The sequence below is a fragment of the Onychomys torridus genome, chromosome 1, assembly GCF_903995425.1.
Source record: "Onychomys torridus chromosome 1, mOncTor1.1, whole genome shotgun sequence".
NCBI classification, from domain to species: Eukaryota; Metazoa; Chordata; class Mammalia; order Rodentia; family Cricetidae; genus Onychomys; species Onychomys torridus.
The window spans coordinates 85,904,375-85,924,670 of NC_050443.1; the positions used below are offsets into that span (position 1 = coordinate 85,904,375).

The 20,296-nt window shown below is 42.6% G+C and overlaps 1 protein-coding gene and 1 long non-coding RNA gene across 7 annotated transcripts in view; one reads left to right on the forward strand and one right to left on the reverse strand.

Annotated features, from left to right (window-relative positions):
* The window catches only part of LOC118584393 (synaptotagmin-9), a 176,364-nt gene that overhangs the window by 124,039 nt on the left and 32,029 nt on the right, over positions 1 to 20,296 (forward strand). Inside the window, exon 6 of one of the 2 annotated variants that reach the window (XM_036188606.1) lies at positions 581 to 710. In XM_036188606.1, the coding sequence (XP_036044499.1) occupies positions 581 to 710 (130 nt within the window). Of the gene's footprint in view, positions 1 to 580; positions 711 to 20,296 lie in introns of those variants that run through there. The other variant, XM_036188616.1, reaches the window with a different exon arrangement.
* Positions 5,097 to 20,296, reverse strand: part of LOC118584411 — a 52,183-nt gene continuing 36,983 nt past the window's right edge. Inside the window, exons 5-8 of one of the 5 annotated variants that reach the window (XR_004945034.1) lie at positions 17,833 to 17,995; positions 10,248 to 10,855; positions 9,256 to 9,302; positions 5,097 to 6,515 (exon numbers count right to left, since the gene is read on the reverse strand). This is a non-coding gene — a long non-coding RNA (uncharacterized LOC118584411). Of the gene's footprint in view, positions 6,516 to 8,275; positions 10,856 to 17,832; positions 17,996 to 20,296 lie in introns of those variants that run through there. The other 4 variants (XR_004945033.1, XR_004945031.1, XR_004945030.1 and 1 more) reach the window with 4 other exon arrangements.

Consider the following 20,296-nt stretch of genomic DNA (forward strand, 5'->3'; position numbering starts at 1 on the left):
TGACACAAGGTAAGACCTACTCACAAAGAGTTTCAGGGTGTTAGCCCTAAGTTAAAGAAGGTGGGTACCTTTCACAGTTGAGAACTCAAATTGACCCAAAGAAGCAAAGCTGAGTGTAGAAACAGATGTGGAAAAGATGATAGCAGTGGTCTCTGATGAAGCAAGGAACAAGAAGACCCAGTACCCCTCCCTACTGGGCTCCACCTTGCCATCCTTGGTTGGCTCTTGTGGAAATTTGAGTGGGTGTTACATCACACACTTCTTTCTAAGAGTTTCCTTTTCATTCCATATATCTGGAAGCCATCTTAGCCTCCAGAACCAGAAGTGGTATCATTAGCACACATCAGGGAGTTCTTTGGGCAAAGGTTCTCAGAAACAAATGAACCAATGTCAGTGGGTACAGTCAGGATACAGTACTGACTCCTAAGTCTTTCGGCTGTTTAGCCTGGACTGTGGTTTTAAATTATAGAATTTTTTTAATAACCCACTATTCCTGAATTTCTTCCATTCATTTGAGTTGTTGCTTTTACTTCTGTATACCAAAATTTTAAGAAAAAACTATTGTGACCCATTTTCACAGTGTAGGTCACAATGAAGTCATTGGCGTGTGTCAAGTAGGCAACGAGGCTGAGCGACTAGGCAGAGACCACTGGAGTGAGATGCTGTCATATCCTCGGAAGCCCATTGCACACTGGCACTCTCTGATGGAGGTAAGACCTACCCCCACATGTTCCACTCTGTAGATTACATGTTTTGCTACTGGAAAGCAAAGCTGTAACAGAATGAATGGGCCTGGCTCTTCTGTCACTAGCACTGTCCCTGGTGACATTTCCCAGGACTGTTGTGACTTGCATGAAATCTGAGGTTCAGTGTATTCTCTCAACAAGCCTAGGATGTTTGGATCAAGGATCATCCCTCATTTTTATTGTCTTTAAACAGATCAGGATTCTCTGACTCCATGCTATAGCTTTGGGTTGGCTTTTGGAGGGCATCTACATGAGACAGAGAGGGAGCCCTCAATTTCAGGACTGCCTCTGGCCCTAGCCTGTGAGTCTTATGTTGCTTAGCATCAGGTTCAGGTTTGTTTAATTAAAAATGACAAAGCACAAAACAACAAGATGCTGAAAGGAAATTTCTCTCTTCCTTACATACAGCAAGTCCAAAGGAAGACAGTGTAGGGTGTACACAGTTGTCAACAGAAGCCTAGATTTCTCCCATCTTTCTCCCTAACTACCCCAGTGGTTACCTCATTGTACAGTCCGGCCACTAACCTCAAAAACATTTTATCTTTCATGCCACAAAAATGTGGAACAAGGCAAGGGTCAAAAGAACACACAATGCTTCTCTCAGGGTTCTCTTTGAGATCTCCCAAGACACTGCTTCTTATGTGCGATTTAGTCACAGGGCTTTGGACATGTCCAGTTTCAGAGGAGGGTAATAAATATATTCTTTTCATTATGTGCCTAACTAAGAAGTAGGGTTTTATTTTCAAAGAAAGGGAGAATGTGTACTGGATATCATCCTGCCACTTTTCCCTCATCCACTCACCTCCCTGTCACTTCTCATTAGTTCTTCTCATTATCTTTGCTTATTGACTCATTTATTTGGGCATTCTCCCAAAACCAGCATTGACTGAGAAGCATTTCTGGGGACCACATGCCATATAGACACATGAAGTACACATGTGAGTGAGAGAGCACTTTCTTTGTGAGAAAGAGTGAGAGGCGCTTATAGACATTTCAAAACAGAAGTGTCTTTTGAAAATGAATTTATTTATTCATTTACTTATTGGTGGTGCACATGCAAAGACATATGTGTGGAAACCAGAGAAGAACTTTTGGGAGTTGGTTTGCTCCTTCCTCAAGGTGGGTCCTAGAGATGGAACTCAGATTGTCAAACTTGGAAACAAGTACCTTAAGCCACTGAACCATCTCACTGGCCCATGAGAGGAAATGGAGGGTGAGTCATTAAAGTGCATAGCCATAAGGTTTGTCCTTCATTCAATGAGCTACCAGAACACATAGGAGAGTTGCTCATTGAGCTTACAGAGACTAGAGCTGCTGAACACCAGGAAGCAAGCAGAGATCATTGGCCAAGAGTATATGGGTTCCAGGCAGAGAACTTTGCTCTGTTCTCCCAGTATAGGCAGCTTCTCCCCACATAGGCACCCTGAGAGCAAAAGCGAGCACTGTCCAGTATGGGTACCTCTGACATTGACAGTCATGTGAGTGTGATGTAGTAAGCATGCAGGCAACTGGAGAAGGAGAGAGGCTCCAATCGAGGCCTGCAGACAAGGGGATGACTCCTTTGAGGGAATGGTACTTAAAGGAGATGCCAAGCATGAAGAGTACTAGTTATTTTCAGTGATAGACTAGGATCCCCTAATTTGCAGGCCTCTGAGTGTATCTCTGCCCCTGGGAAATAGACGCTAGACTTCTCTTTTCTGGCATCAAAATTAATCCCTAAGGGAGACCTCAAGACCTGTGAGCCACTTGAGAAAGAGCTAAGGGAACCATGGCTCATTTCCTCAGCTCCTGGTGGAATTCTCAGAGGACCCATATGTGGACTTAGTAAATTGCCCAAGGATATCACTGGTAAGTGGCAATGAGAGCCAGTGTAATCTACCTCCTGTATGATTAGAAGTCACTTCTGATTTAAATTCTCCTTGTTGTCAGAAGTATCAAAGCTCTGTTACAGGTAAAGGGAAAAGTAGTAAGGTCCACAGGGGCTAAGAGATGAGCTCTGATCCAAGCAGGACTTTCCTGGTGTTCTTAGAAGACAGAAAACCTTGGTGGGGTGCAGCATGCCAGGAGTGGGATTGGAGGCACCATGGAGGCTTCTTCCACTTCAGAGGGAGGAATGTTGTGCAACTTAGGTCCCTGGAAGGTGCTCCTTAAACTCTTAGCTCTCAGCTTTTTCCAAGTCTGTATTCAACAGTTATGTAAGTGAGAGATAAATGTCTTGAGGGTTAAAGTAATGAAACATGGGAGTCATTTGTACAGTGGCTGGAATTACTTCAGCAAATACAATGGTTGTTTCTCAATGGTTGCAGTGGAACTAAGGAAATGAAATGCACATGTCCTCAATATGAAAGGTGAGTGAGGTTGCTGCTTCCCTGTGGCCTCTTGCCTGTCTTTGAAGTCATGTCTTGAACTCTAGATCCATCTCCAGAGGGAGGATGCTGCCTTCTCTTTTAAAAATAAGCATGCAGCTGGCAAAATTAGGGCAATGGTACCAAATGAGATTAAAGAAGGCAGGAGGTAGACTGTCCTTTGTCAGCCACTGAATCGATGGAGGTCGTCACAGGCAGGTCTGGGAAGTATGTGTGCTGGAGTTGGATGGACCTAGATTCACACTGCTGTGCAGCTACATACTGTTTGATTGTTCTTCACCGTTGATTTTTTTCATCTGTAAAGTTGTCATAACTGCCTGTCTCTAAGAGTCATTGGAAAGATTAAGGTTTTTAAGGGGTGGAGGGGTTGAGATGGGTTTTATGTAGCCAAGACTAGCCTTGAGCTTGTTATATAGTCAAGGATGACCTTGAACCTTTAATCCCCTTGCACCTCATGGGTGCTAAGAGGGTGGGCATACACCACCACCACCATTTTGCACAGTGCTGGGGATTGAACCTAGGTATTTTTACTTCTGAGCAAGCACTTTACACACTGAGCTATAACCCCGCACAGATAAAGTTAATTATGGGAAATGCGGCTCCATAGCTGACACTTAACCAGTGCTTAGTAAAGTTCCCATTATCATGTGTCGTAAATTCTGATGGGTTGCTCTGTATCCTCATTGGACTCTATAACATAGGGAAATATCACCCATGATGTTTTTTATGGCACCAGCTAGGATCCCTAGTAAGCATCATCCCAGGTTAAAAGAGTAGCTCACTCAATACTTGACTGGAAATGGGTATAAAGGTTTTTTGTTTTGTTTTTATTTCTAGATAGGGCTTCTTTGTGTAGCTGGCTGTCTTGGAACTCATTCTGTAGACCAGGATGGCCTTGAAATCAGAGATCCACCTGTCTCTGCCTCCCAAATGCTGGGATTAAAAACATGAGCTGCCATCAACTGGCTCAGGTGTACAGACTTAACATCTACTTCCTTTCTCCTTTAACTCTACTGTAAAGATAACTTGCTGTTGTGTTCTCTTAAACCAAAAACTGCTGCTTAATCCTAAGCTCTGTGGTGTGTGTGTGTGTGTGTGTGTGTGTGTGTGTGTGTGTGTAGCACAGAGCAAAGTGAAGAAAAGTGAGCATGAGTTGGGATTTAGTGTGTAAGGAGGTTGGCCTAACAGAAATCCCATGCTGCTAGGGACCAAGAGACTAGGTTATAAATGAACCCCAATTTATGCAGAGATCTGGCTATCTACTCAGGCCTGTATCTAATATACCCTGACATTGCCAGGGAAGGTAGCAGATGGAATCTTCAGAACCAATGAGTTCAAAAATCCATTTCTCTTTCTGGGACTCAGCATGGCATCACTGCACAACCAAAGGTCATCCAATACCTCTCCCCTTACTCCTCATAATGCCATCAGCTCAGAAAACTGTGCAAGCTCCCCCAGAGAAGGTTTCCTGGAACTTGGAGGTAAGAATGTCCCTTCTGTGGGACTTCAGGAGATGGCAGAACGCTGAGTGTTTCCTTGTCACAGCATCTTCCTCTGCACATCCAAGATAAGATAGTGTTGATCTGGTCACATCCTCAACCCTTTCTCACCCTCCTGACAGTCAGGTTGACCAGCATCCAGAGCTTCAGAAGTTTAACAGGCAATAGTTCCATGTTTTGCTTAGCTTCCTTTTGAAGTGCTATATAATATCTGGATTAAGATGTGGAATTATGGGAAAACAGATGCAGATGCATTTTGATTAAATTATGCTTTACTTTTCTGAAATGATAAAGATGGATAATCCAATCCAAATATATAGTGAATATTTGGATTTTTTTTTTTGGGGGGGGTGTTGTTTTTTTGTTTGTTTGGTTGGTTGGTTGGTTTTTTGAGACAGGGTTTCTCTGTGTAGCTTTGCGCCTTTCCTGGAACTCACTTGGTAGCCCAGGCTGGCCTTGAACTCACAGAGATCCGCCTGGCTCTGCCTCCCGAGTGGTGGGATTACAGGCGTGCGCCACTACCGCCCAGCTTAGTGAAGATCTTATACTGATTCATAGGATGCAATAATAGCTTCATTTATATATTATAATACATATATTTAAAATATCTCAATATAATCCTATACTAGGGTGCTCAGTGTGGGTCCATCTTCCTCTCCCATTGCTTTGTATAGGTAAGTGTATCAGGCCAGAAAGGTTTTACCCCAGGATGGTTGGCTGCTGAGATCACCTGATTAAGCCTCCTACACCCTTTCCCAGGGCAACAAGCTAGTGCAGGACATCCTGTAATGACCAGAGTCGTCTTTTTCTTCCTGAGGCTGAGAGAAGCTATAAATTTAGAGCTTTGAAAAACCTAAAGCAAATATCAATTACCAAGTCTAGCTTTGAAGTTATGTCAGTGTCCCCTTTAAAGCGTTTCTAGATATTTTCTTATGCCAAACAGAGCCCACTTGGAATATTCAGTCTACACATTCCCAGGAGAAAACATCTGATTTCCCAGGCTGGTTCAAGAAATGTAACTGCTAACCCACTCCATCAGCAGTTAGGGAGTGTAGGGACTTGAGAAAGGTACTGACAAGACCAGGGAACTCAATAAAGTAATCATGCTGCTTTCCAAAGGTGCAAGAGACTTACATACTCTGGGAAAGTTGCTGTTCACAACAGAGGCAGGCAAATGGAGCAATTTTCAAGGAAAGGTGTGGATGGAAAGGACACATGGAGCTGTGGGAGCCTGGGTGCCATCACAGGCCTATACAGATACATACTCTCTCCCCCTTGTTCCTGCAGATCATGTTAATGGCCACTTTTGCACTTAGTTCCTCCTTTGGTCCATCTGAATACAGGGTTTCAAACTGGGGTAAACCATAGTCGCTTCTCCCTGCTCCCAGGCTTTCTTGATCTGGGACTTGGCATGGCTTCACAATGTACTCGAAGTTAATCTATGAGAAATGCAGCTGCACAGCTGGTATCTAACCAGTTCTCAGCAAAATTCTCATGATTAATGTGTGACCTCCATCCTGGTGGGGCACTCTGTGTCCTCATGGGACTCTGCTGAAGGTCTCTAGAAACTTCCCTTCTGTACCTAAGTATTATGTCCCAGATGCCAAGGAATTATGTCCCCTGAACATGTGAAGGAAATGTTTAGATATTATAAATGTTTCTTTTCCCACAACAAGGCCCATCTCTAAGACTTCTAAGAGTGACTGATTGTTGACTGTGTTATCTGCCTTCATTTTGCATTAATTCAGTGCAGGGAATATGATTCATAGTCAACGAAAGACCAACTCTATTTACACAGATAGTGGGTTATGTCTGATGAGTGTGGTAAAAAATAAATGAGATGTGTAGTGGAATCAACTGGGTTCCCTTCATGTTGAAGCTGCAGAATTTCCATTCGGTGGGATCTAAAGTAGAAACAGACAAGAAATGAAAGTTTCTGAGTGAATCTGTAGCAGATGTTTAAATGGTTCTTAGTTGCTCCAAGCTTTGATTACTTCTCCGTTTAGAAGTACATGAACAAAGATTATTTCCTCCACCCTTCCTGTTTATCAACCAATCACCATAGCTTTGCATTTTGAGTACAATTAAGATAATACTCAGTAGAACTGAGAGTCCTTAGGAAAGTATGAAGCTCTTGTTGAACTGATATGGCTCCCTGGGTCCTAGAGTACTTGGTACTTGCTTTCATAAGAGAGAGGTAACACACAGATATCCTAGAGGCCAGCAGCAGTACTCTGAGTGAGAACTGTTTGGGAAATGACAAGGACAATAACCCTTGAGTTGGCTTTTCTCACAAGGAAAATATTTCAGTACCAATTTTGTACAAAGGCATGGCTTGATGCTACATCTGTAGAGATAAAGAAGAGGAAAAGAAAGGAGCTTTTTGGGCTAGGAAAGACCTGCTTTTGAGATTTCTTAAACTAAAAAAATAGTTTTTTAGTGGTAGGAGGTAGTGTAGCAGTGTCCAGGAACACTTGGGGAGCTCTTGAAGCTGTACTAATAGCAGTGAATACAAAATGGTGTTACATGGTTGTGATCTGAAACTGGTAACTCACCTGTTTTAACTTATGCCAATGGATGTTAAGTGGCCAGAATACAGTTTGGATAAGTGGGCACGGTTAGTGATAAGGAAGTGAAGGGTGTGGTCAACAAAGCCAAGACAACTGAGTCTTTCACAAGCAACTATTACTCCTTATGTTAAACTATCTGTACAGAAAGAGAAGGATGTTAAATATTTTCTCATTTTCAGAGAAGATACAAAATAAGAAACTTTCTCAAAGGTCTGTAGAGACAGGAATTACACAGAACATAGGAGCACTCAAAATGATCAATGGAACATAAAAGATGACACCAATGAGATGGAAAGTGGCGTTTCTGCTGAGTAGAAAGTTAACTGTGTCTTGACAACCCTCTCTTTCACAAATGGCCTTGCTGCGGCACCTTCTGTCCACTGGGGTTTTGCTCCAACAGTTACCACACAGAAGGTGGATGACAATGGACTTGCACTTCAACTCTGCCCATCTCCAGAACGGCATACAGAAGGGACTCGCTGACACATAGGCTGGGTAGAGTCTTTCTTCACAAATGAAATGAATCAGTGATTTATGACACTCCGGAAAGAGCCACTTGCAGATACCAAGGTGGTAAATCATTTGGGAGAGGACTGTCCCTAGCCTAGGGAAAGGAGCCCAGGGCAAAAGTGGAGCACATGACAGAGGTCATTCCAAGAGGCCACTGTTCCTAGAAAGCAGGCTTCCAGGAGGTGATCCTGTCAAATGCTGCCTCCCACAGATCACCAGTATCACTGGCTGATAGGATAAAGCTAAGGTTATTGTTTCTACCAGTAATGGGAGGGGACGGACAGGGCCTGATTTATTGGTATCCTAGTTTGGGTTTTTATTGCTGTGAAGAGACACCATGACCACAGCGACACTTACAAGGAAAACATTTAATTGAAGTGGCTCGCTTACAGTACGAAAGTTTAGTCCGTTATCATCGTGGCGGGGAGCATGGTGGTGTGCAGGCAGGCATGGTGCTGAAGCTGATAGTGCTACATCTTGCAGGCAAAAGGAAGTCAACTGACAGTCACACTGAGGGAAGATTGAGCAAAAGAGACCTCAAAGCCCACCCCCACAGTGACACACTTCCTCTAACAAGGCCACACCTCCTAATAGTGCCACTCTCTTTGGGGGCCATTTTCTTTCAATAATAACCACATTTGGTATTCTAAAATCTGACATACGCTGTGAGAAGAATGGCACAGGAGGTGTTGGCTGCCCTGAGGTCCATTTTCTAACTTGTTCACTGGTGTTTGCCTAATACCTAACACAACATATGACACAAGGTAAACTTTCTACAAAACTTTCCTACGGAAATAATCATTGATGTGCAAATAACAGCTTGCATGTTGACACAAACATGGCTAAAAAAAGACATCCCACTCGCAGGACACATGAATGTTGTTTACAGTTAAGGAAAAACTTGTTTTCCTTTTGTTTCTTTGTGATCCTTTTCAGGAGAAATTCAATTCATACATGGAACTGAAGGGCCTCTGGAAGTTCTCCATTTAGGATTGCTCCCTGTGTTGAAAAAGGCAGTTTCTCAGCTCAGTCATGAGCCCATTCTTCTCCATCCCCTTCCACATATTTCAATTGATTTAAAAGGAAAGTGAAAATTGAGCTATGGAGATGGCTTAGCTGGGAAAGACACTTGCTACAAAGCTGATGGCCTAAGTTTAATTCCCAGGACCTAACTCTCAGAGGGAGAAAACCAAACTCCTGTAAGTTGTGCATCTCCATATGCATACTGTGGTACATGCATAGTCCCTCTACACTTCATATGCACGTGCACAAACACACACAATACATAAATGTAATTAAAAATTAAAAATAATTTGACACCAGTACTTTTAGTAAATTTATATTTTACTCCTATCACTTGATTTTTAAATAAATCCCTGCTGTTTGCTGAAAGTTGGCAGTCAGGAATGGTAGAATAACACCTTTCATCAATTTTAAGTACAGTTCAGGAAATGGTATATGATAATATTTATAATTGAAAATCTTAAAGGGAAGTTTTCTCAAAACCTAGGAAAACTTCACAAATTGTTGACAATTCCATAAAGCAATCTCAAGTTTCAGGTACCTGCTGTGCAATGGTGCATCATACTCCGACTGTCCAAAACAAGCATTCTGTATGAGACAGGAAACAACAAAGTGGTTTTGCTTTGTGTGACTGAGGATCTGAATGTCACCTGCCTAGATACTTTAATATTGATAAATAAATGTCCAGATTGACAGTTGACTAGAGAAAGGTCATAAAACTAATCAAGCAAGTAAATGCCATCCAAAAAGATGAAGACTGGCTACAAATTGTAAAATGTAAACATTCTGGATTTTTCTTCCTGTTATTAATGCTTAATGAAGTCTCTGCAGGGGACATGGAAATTTGGATCCAAAGAAATCCACATCTGTTTGTGTTTTTCTCTGGGCCTTATCTGTATTTTATCTCTGTGATAGAAAGAAATCTTGTTAAAAATCAGATCTCCAATGAGGTAGTATTAAAGGATAGGGAATGATAAGTGAGGGGTCTCTTCCCCCATGGGGAGAAATAATGGAGTCTACCACATAAGGGCACAAGAAGAAGGGGGTGGCCTATGAAGGCTTAGAGCTAGACCTTACACCAGAGCACTGGAGCCTTGATCTTGGACTTTATAGTCTCCAGAACTATGGGTTAAAATTTCTGCAACTTACAGATGACCTAGTCTAGGGTAATTTGAAACTCAGAAGACCAAGAGACCCTCCTTACTATTTGTGTCCAACGTAACATTAAGAAACAAGGATGACTTAGGCCAGGCAAAACTTCTTTGCCAAGAGAAAATGGAATTGCCCTAGATAGACATCCAAAATTGATCAACATGATACTGAGCATCATCTATTTGTAGCCTATCTCTAGAACCTTCTCTGCAGGAGGGATGAGTAAGCCTCCCTCTAGTGGAACTGTCATTCCAGAGGGGGACAGAAGACTTCTTCACTGCAAACTTTAAGGACTGGATTAGGATCCTGCATAGACGATCCTGGCCTATCAGGCTGGGTCACTCTAGTGGTGGAATTGAACTGTATGAGATTACTTCTTACTTTAGTACAAAAGGTCCAGGAATGAGTTGACAGTCAAGGCCCCTTGGCTATGGAGATTGCATCACAGGATCCCAAAACATGAAGTGTAGCCATAGGAGAGCATGCCCTCTCTTTCCCCCTTGTGCCTGCAGGGAGACATCACCATACCTGAGTTTCTAGTTGAGGTCATAGAATTCGAACTCTCAACTGCATTTTCAATGCCATATTCATAGAAGTTGACTATTCACTTCCAGGATTAGAGCCAATGGCTCTTATGTTTCCATTTACAAAGAGTGTGGCATTTGTTACTTTTCAAGTATTAAACCAATGTATGTGAATGCAGGCTCACCACATAGAAATCTCATCAGGAGTGAGAAAGAAATAACTACTAAGTGAAGAAACCCTATATTCTCCGTGACAATGGAAAATTAGACACACCAACATCAATTCTCTTGAATAGGGCAGAATCTAAGTCCTTACCCATGGCGTACCACCACATCAGCTCCAGCTTTTTTGTTTCCTCTACACAGCAGTGGGCATAAAAGAGTTAATAGCAAAGACCTTGAGAAAGCCTCTCCTTGTTACAGGAAAATCACTTTTAGCTTCAGTCACTGCTGTCAGAGGACCAGCTTGAAAAGTAAGAAAGAGAAAAATAAGGAAGAAAAGGACTTTAATCACATGGGAGTATTTAGGACTACTAAGTCCGGAAGATGTTCCTCTTACTGTTTAAGCCAATATTCTCTCAAGCCCCAATCACAAATATATAACCTCCCCATCAACATAGATTGTGTCTGAATTCGCTGGTTCCCAGGACACTTCCCTGTTATGTATGAGCTCCATCAATATCAGAAATTGAGCAGAATCAATACTAAAAATAACCCTAGGAATGGTGCTGAGCTCTAAGCACAGTACTAAAGGAGGAAAGTCATCAACAGTCTTACTCAGCTGTGGACCCTGAGTGCAGCACTACTGACCTTCCAGGCAAGGTATGCTCAGTGGTGTAATAGTGGCAACTCTGGTATGGGTATACAACAGCTTTATGAGTAGAACTAAGGCCCACTCCACCTGACAGAATTCACTATAAACCAGTTAAGAGCCTGTGGCTAAGGATGTCATAGCCCTAGTGAAGAAGCTACAGCCATTGTTTTATTACATGGTTATGATGTGATTTAGGGGAAGTAGGACACTAAGAAAATACATAGAGGTAGAACCATAAGTTCCACAAATGAGCATTCTACAAGATAGGGTAATGTGGAAGCAACTGAACAATAGATCTGGACCAGATTCCAGGCTGTTCTCTGTCCCATTCTAGAAGGAATGAGAATTTAGTACTGAGCTCCCTGGAATGCTAACCTCCTCCATGCTCAGAGAACAATATATGCCGTCTGTTTGGGGTTTTATGTGACTAATGGGATTTGTTTGCTGGTAGCTATTGGGGTGGGCTGGGGGTTGTTACATAAGACTACATCATGTGACTGAAGAAAGACTAGAATAGACCTGGAAGATAGACAAGTGCTAGAAAAGCAACCAGCCACAAGGCATGGACTTATTTAAATTTGTATTAACATATATTAATTATATAATGATGTGTTTCAGTATATTTTCAGACATGTATAAAATGTATTTTGATCATATTCATTCTCTCTCCCATTATCCTCTCATGTCCCCCTCCTGTTCCCATTAATCCTTTCTTTCCCTAACCATAGTCCCATACTTATTTTCAGTGCCTTTTTTAAATGACACAATGAGTTTCATTAGGACTGCTTACAGAATCATGGGCATCTTCCAGTGGGTATGCCACTGAAGAAAATGCCCCCTCCTGTTAACTACCATTAACTGTTTAGGTTTTCTTTGAACTCATTCCTGAAGTCTGATTTGAAGTAGAAATGTGTAAAGCAGATCCATGTACATACCACTGCAATTGAAGCAACCAGAAATCAAGACAGCAAAATCATTTAATCAGAGAGAAATCCATGGCCCAGTTAAACATCCTGGTGTCTAGCAGGAAGAGTCTTGTGCCAACTCTACCCCTTAGAGTTGCTGAGCTTGAGGGAGTTACCTGATTTCTCTGAGGATCAGCTCCCTCCCCTGTGAACAGGAGCATTAGTACCAAGCTGTAAGCACTTGTTGTGATTAGATGGAGAACACAGGAAAGAGATTGACAAAGGATCTGGCAATAAAAATATGCTCAGTGTCTTTCCTTTTCAGCCCAGGATTTTCTTTTCCTTCTACCCATTGGTTTTTCAAGACAGTGTCTCTCAGCTTCAACTTGAGCCCACAATCCCCCAGCCTAGCTTTCTGAGTGCTCAGATTGATGACAAGTGTATGCCATCACACACAGCTTAAGGTTTTTATATTTTAATTTTTCTTTGCTGATAAAGATCAAACATTGGGCCTTGCACATGCCAGCTTGGTGGGTGCTTTGCCAACTCACCTGCATCCTTCACCCCAGCAGCTAATCTTCCGTGGTGTTATTGCAGTGCACTCAGATGAGGATGACTTCCTGGAGTTACTCCAAGTTTCTCCATCACTCCTCCTCTTTCTCCACAACTCCTCCCTTCCTCCTTCTCCTCCTCCTCCTTCCTCTCCCCTCCCTCTTTTCCTGCCTCCCTTTGGAGTTTTCAGTGGTTCACAGAGATTTGGTGTTGGAAATGTAAGCTGTAGCACAATCTTGGAACAAGTTCCCCGTCACACCTGGATTAGTGTAGGATATATTTGTCCTTCTGTTGTGCTTGCCTCTGATCCACAGGACAAAACACATTGAAGAAGGCATGGTACTCTGGGCCTATAGTCCCATCCCTCAGGAAGCTAAGACAGCCTGAGCTAATAAGAAGCCCCCACCCCAAGAAAAAGAAAAAATGAGAAAGAAAAACAAAAAAAGAAATGCATTTGACATTATTATAGTTATATAATTGTAAAATTTTTTTAAAGTTTCAATGAAATAAATGTTCATCCATATAGTGTGTTTGGGTTCTTTACATTTTTATTTCAGTTTTAAAAGGAATGCTTTTTAGAATCATTAAAGGAATTTCACATACCCAGCAATGAGTAAGTATTTTTCAGTGCAAAATTGCTGAGTTAAGGGATGCATACATTCAGAGAAAAATTTGCAGTTTTATTTCAGAATGGGTCCATGATGGGGGAGATATGGAATTGAATCATGATCAAATGCACATATACATTTGGGGCAGGGGCTATAGAGGCCCTAGGTTTGATCCTCAATATGTAAAAACAAAACTACACACAGTTTTGAGGCTGTATATTCTAGCCTTTCCTCTGAAAGTCCCAAATTACAGGCTTTGCTTCAAAGATATTCACTAGGAATCAACATCATCCCTTGGTTTTAGACTCTGAATAGGATGCTGCATGCCTGCATTTGTATTACTAAATTTTCCTGAGCACAGGTAAATTGTTTTACCACAAATACATAACCTTTGCTATGGGACTAGACTTATTAGATCAGTGGTTCTTGACTGTCCTAATGCTGGGACTCTTTAATACAGCACCTCATGTTTTGGTGATGCCCCAACCATATAATTATTTTCATTGCTGCTTCATAACTATAATTTTGCTACTATTATGAATGGTAATGTAAATATCTGATCTGCAGCACATCTGATATGTGGCCCCTGTGAGGGTTGTGACCCATAGTTTAAAAACCACTGGCTTAGATGCTAAACAGCATAGAGACACCAACTGTTTGTCATTGAAGAAACATGATGTAAAGCCAGAGAAGAAAGAAGTAGCAATTTTCGTTGAAGGTAAGCCCCACCTGCTAGGAAAGCTCCCTCCACAGGTCTCCTTCACCCCTGCTAGGGGCCAGGTCCTCCACTAAGTGCTGCAGCTGCAGAGGTGAAGACTAAGTGCTGGCTTTCCAGGAGCCTGGGCAGGCAGATGGATAGTAAACTGTTCTGGTGTAATATAGCCAATTATATAATTGGTGTCTTCATGGTGTGGAAGGGAGGATAGGGGAGAGCATTAAGCAGACACATGCTGACCCTGTTTGAGCAGGCTCTTGGAAATGTGTAAGAGCTATGTTGAGTAAAGAGGAGGAGGGGAAAGGGAGATCTTTCCATTCAAAGGCAGAGTCTTGAACGGACCATACCAGCACCTGGGAGAGCAGTTGAAATGATTGAACACCAGGGTTATGGGGGCGGGGGGCACAAACCAGAAAGGGAGGATGGAGTGTGCCCTTTCTCTTGAAACTTTGGAATGATTTTAAGATGAACGGCAACATGCTTTTTTAATAAGACAGTTGTGACCATCTGGAGGAGATGGGCAGGAGGCTGGAGACAGAGATGGCAGCAGTGTTCAGGATGAGTGTGCTGAAGCTGAAGAAAAGCAGAAGTAGACTGTCTTGATGGTTATGAGCTAACATTGAATGGAAAGTCAGGGAAAGAAAGAGAGGAGTTTGGGAAGATAGCCAGATGTCTATGTTGGCCAGATGGATGGCCCTGCTGTTTACCAAACTATACAATAGCATGGAAGGGCCCTGGAATAAAGATTGGAAGCGGGGGTGACTAATAGGAGAAAGGGAATATTAAGGAGGTTTGGTATGCTGTACTTACCTCCTTCAAAAAGATGTCCCTCTCGAAAGAAAGCTTAGGGGATCAGCAGATCCCAGCTGGATCAAGAACAGAAAGGGAGAATGAGGAATAACAGACCATGATAAATGAAGACCACATGAGACCAGGAATAGGCAGATTGCTCGAGAGGTCCCCAGAAATCCACAATGATATATCCTCTGTAGTCTGCTGGCAATGGTCGAGAGAAAGCCTGATCTGACCTAATCTGGTGATCAGATGGCCAAACACCCTAACAGTCGTCTTGGAACTCTCATCCAATAACTGATGGAAGTGGATGCAGAGATCCTCAGCCAGGTCCCACGTGGAGCGCCAGGTGTCCAACTGTCGAGAAAGAGGAGGGTCTGCAAGAGCGTGAATTATTGAATCCAAGATTGCAAAAAGCACAGGGACAAATAGCCAAACGAATGGAAGCACATGAATTATGAGCCAAAGGCTGTGGAGCCCCCAGCTGGATCAGGCCCTCTGGATAAGTGAGACCATTGAATAGCTTGATCTGTTTGGGAGGCATCCAGTCTGTGGGACCAGGATCTGTCCTTAGTGCATGAGCTGGCTGTTTGAAACCTTGGGCTTACACAGGGACACTTTGCTCAATCTGGAAGGAGGTGACAGGACCTGCCTGTACTGAATCTACCAGGTTTAAATGAATCCCCAGGGGTGCCTTGATCCTAGAGGACATAGGAATGGAGGTGAGGGGCTGGGGGGAAGGTGGGGGTGGGTGTGGGAGGGGGGAGGACAGGGGAACCCATGGCTGATGTATAAAATTTAAAACACATGATAATAAAGAAAAAAATTATTTATTAAAAAAAAAGATGTCCCTCTCAAAAACACATTGAGTTCATAACAGTTACTTAGATCTTAACCTTTACCCTCCTACAAGGACAGACACACACAAACACACACATGCACACATACACACACACACACACACACACACACACACACACACACACACACAGTGCTGCATACAGTGGCAGGCTGGTTCACTATTTTTTTTTTTCAATAAAAATGTGCCAATAATCTGCTAACCAAAGACTAATTAGGCTCCCAGATCCCTTGGCAAAGAGCATGTCAGAAAGCTCAGCCCTTGGCTGAAAAGCTTTTCCTGAATTAAGAGAGGCTGTGATTTCTCTGGATGGCCTGTGTATCAGTGTTCAATGACTCCAGACTCAGCTGTGGCCTTAATGTGAAGAGAAGGGACCTCAGTTCAGACTGGTAGGGGCCAGATCTTATCACCCCTTCCTGATGAGGACAAGAATGTGGACCTGAACAAAATTCTGGAAGAGCATCAGGAAGTCTCAGGATCTTAGGCAGACAAGACTGTCATAGTTGGTGAAAGAGCAGGGGTCAGGGAAAGATGCAGAGATTACAATAATATTACTATACACAGCAGACCATGCAAATTAAAACCTGAAATCTGCTCCAACAAATTCTATTTCAATTTGACAATATTTTTAAATTATTCCATGGGCTAGGGAAAAGGCTTAGTCACGAGTTTGCCATGAAAGCATGAGGGCTTGATTCAGTCCTGAGAACCCATTTAAACAGCCTGTGTGCTTAGAGTCCCAATGCTGGGGAAATTGAGATAGGTGGACTCCTGTCTCTGGCCAGCCAGTCTAGCCTGCTTGGTGAGCTCCAGGCCAAATAGAGACTCTATCTCAAAAGAAAATGGGTGGAGGTGGCTGACAAACAACACCTGAGGTTGTCTTCTTGCTTTCATGTGCATGTGCACATCTGTGGGTTTAAACATGACCATGCATGTACACATATGTGTACCCACACATATACATAAAATTATTCCTCAACATCATGTCCTATCCCTAAGCTGCTTGTCAGGCTGGACTGACTACAGAAGTTTTGTGGTGGCCTCTCATTGAGGAAAGCATTTTCAAAGGAGTGATGGTGTCTGAAGGCATCCTGATGGGAGAGAAAGAGAGACAAAGATGGTGGAACTGGAAAGTGAGGAGGTGGAGTCCATGGCTAAAGATAATTCCTTCAGGTGTCTTGATGGAAAGAGGAAAGTTGGGAGATAAGCTATTGCTAGAAAAGGGTCAAGGGTAGTGGGAGAGATGGATTTTCTTCACTGAAGCAAATTTGAACATTACATAGAATAAGAAAAGACCAATAAGGGAGACTGGATTGATACAGAAGAAAGAGGGGATGCCTGCTGTGTGGCTCTACCTAGACACTGCCCAATTCTTCTGACAGTGTGTGCAGGATGCCCCGCCCCTCCCTCACAGGCTCATCATGGTGTCACCTTGCCTCCATGGCATATGGAAGTGTTATTCTATGAGCAGTGTTAGGAAGTACCCTGTGTGCTGCTTTTAGCCCAGGAGGAAACAACTCAGCATTATGCAGTACCCACTTAGGACTTCCCCAAGTACTGGAACTAGGCCACCACCTGCCTCCTGTCCTCCAGGGCTTCCTGGTTATCTGCGTTTTCTCTGTATGATTGCTATACAGTCTAGTGTTATGGAAGCAGCTCTGCCCTCTTCCATTTAGCCTTGAAAGGGCTGTTTTCCTTCTTTGGTCTTACTAGGCCTTTTGCCAGTCTCTAGACCAGTCGTTCTCAACCTTTGAGGGTCATGTAGCTGATATCCTGCATATTAGATATTTCCATTACAATTCATAACAGTAGCAAAGTTACAGTTATGAAGTAATAACAAAAAAATAATTTTATGGTGGGGGGGTCACCACAACGTGAAGAACTGTATTAAAGGGTCTCAGCACTAAAAGTGTTGAGAACCACTGCTCTAGACCCTGTACTTACTTTCTCATCCACCTTCTTTATATTGTCTAAAATAACCCATCTTCCCCATGCTCCGCTCTGCACTTGAAACTGCACTCCTCAGTCAGACCTCAAGTGCACTGTCATTCCATGGACCTCCCACATCCCGTCTCTAACTCTTGGATGTCACATTTTTGTTCAGACTTCATCTCTGATTTCAGCTTTAACTCTTGACACAGAAACTGTTTCCTGCTAAGTTGTCTCCTCCCAGGTCTGCTTCACAACCCAAACTTACATTCATGCTCAGCAAATCCAGTTGTGGGAAGGCTTTGAACATTTGTCCTGAAATTCTAAAAGTCCAGTGTTGATGCAAGAGACAACCTACATCCGTCAAAAAACAGCCATTGTGCCTCTTGGTTTCAATCAGATAACCCAAGACACTCAGAAGAGGAGTCAGTCTGAAAAAAAAAAATGTTTATAAAACCCCAATTCAGTATGGAGCACAAAATATCAGCAGAGAATGGAAGAAAGTATATATATTGAATTTATACTGACCAGGAAGGACATGCAGGCATGTACATAATATAGAAGAAAAGGAAAAGTCACTCAATCCACTGTTTCCCGATGGAGTTAGACCTTTCTTTATCTAGTTTAAAATGTGAATGTCAACATTCTGAGAAACCAGAAAGAGAGGCTAAGGAGGATCCTTATGGGAGTCCAGGGAGTCTGAAAGAAGAGAGCACCTTGTCTCATCTCAGGGTTCTTTATACCACTTGGGAGGCAGCATCAGGAACACTGCTCAGGAACACTGGACCACACTGGCTGAGGATGGTTGGGAAGAATTTCTAGGGTGTGGAGGTCACACTCCACCTCAGGAACTGCCATCAAGCAACATCAAGTCAAAAGACAGGCTTGACACTGAGAAGGGAAACTATGAGCTGAAGAATGGAGAAAATGAGCAGATGAAAGAGAGTTAGTACACAGAGAAGATGAGAGACAATTCCATGCTGGACCGTGTAAGCCATAATATCTGCTCAGGCTCACCTGTGCATGGCCAGACCTCAATCTCCCTGTTGAAGAGGCATCCCTAACCTTTATTTTATGAAGTATGAAAGGGGCACATGTTTCCAGCAGCCACTTTGTGAGCTTCCCTATGACTTGTGATACAACTTGATACCCTATGGTACATTGTGACAATTGTGTTTTATCAGCAAACTTTGGAAATTCCATGAACATGTCCAATGAGGCATCAGCAAAACCAGAAATTGAAATAATCAGATTTTACAGAGAATCAGAAGGCTTAATAGGCCATGATGAAAGATAAATTGTAAGCATCACAGAACTATAATGAAAAGAAATGTATGAAAACTCATGGATGAAGAACCTAAGAGGCCAAAGGAGGACTAAGAAGTACTTAGACTTATTAATAGCAGAGGCTAGTTCAAAACACTAGAGGTGCTGATGCTAAGGTCCTGGAGATTATCTTGGATGGCAAAGGGAATTCCTGCAGCCATTCCCATCATGGTTCCTTCTGTGGAGCTTCTGTAATTATTATTCTGCTATTATTATTCATGAGTATTTAAATAGGTCTCAAGCAAGCCATCCAAATGTATATTAAACATTCATGAATGAATCTGTATTCCTTGCAACCCAAGCACTCACCAGAACTAGTGTTGGTTTGGGCATGTCCAGAAGCCAAGGAGATACAAGTGTTTGCTCTCGACACTTGTTTATACATGGGATTCTGTGGTCTAGCTGTGCTGAAGATGAAACCTTAAGTGGTAGCAATCTCCTGAGTAGAAAAGAAACTAGAAAAACCAAAATAACACAAGCAGAGATGAGATTCATCCCGATGGACTAGACTGTCTGCTAGACTGTCTGCAAAAGGAGCAGATGAGAGATCCTCCACCACAGTGTGAATAAAGCTGCATAGAAACAAGCTAAAAAGATCTATACTAATCATGTTTTGTTGTGATGCATGAAGAAACTGGGGGCCGGGTTGTAGCTCAATTGGTAAAGTGCTTGTCTCCTGCACAAAGCTCCAGGTTCCTCTCAGAATTTTATACAGAAGCAGGGTATGGTGGCAAATGCCTATAACCCCAGCACTCAGAAGGTAGAGGCAGAAGAATAAGGACTTCCAGGATCAATCTGGGCTACAAAAAGGAGGAAATGAAGAAGAGAGGAAGGGGAGAAAAAGAGAAACAGAGAAACAAACTAACTGTGTGGACCCAAAAAGTCCAAAGCAAGATACCTTCCTTCTGTTGAGTAAGGTGTGGTGGAGTTTGTTAAAACTGGTCAAACTCACTGCCTGTCATGGGCACAGAAAAACTCACAGGAGCGAGCCTGGATGTGTCTTCAGAGGCAGGGTTGGGTTGGGTTTGGCTTGCTTAGTTTCAGTTGGGAAAATGATGAATTCCAACTGCAGGTGGTATTTTCATTCTTTCCACATGTTGCCCTTTGCAACACTGGAGTACTAAACAGTAATCAGGAATGGTGATTTGTGACTGTTTGGGTTTCTCTTGAGAAATGTCTTTTTTCATTGGGCCATATGTTGCTTGGAAGATGCTATTGATGTTTTCATGCTGAATTTTTGCAGTTCTCTATAAATTTTGGATATTAGCTCCCTGTTGAGAGTATAATTGGTAAAAAAAAAAAAAAAAAAAAAAATTCCATTCTGTGGGCTGTGTGCTCTGCTGATAGTTATTGTTCTGTGCATAAAATTTTTAATTTCATGAATTCCCATCTATCAAGTCTTGGGA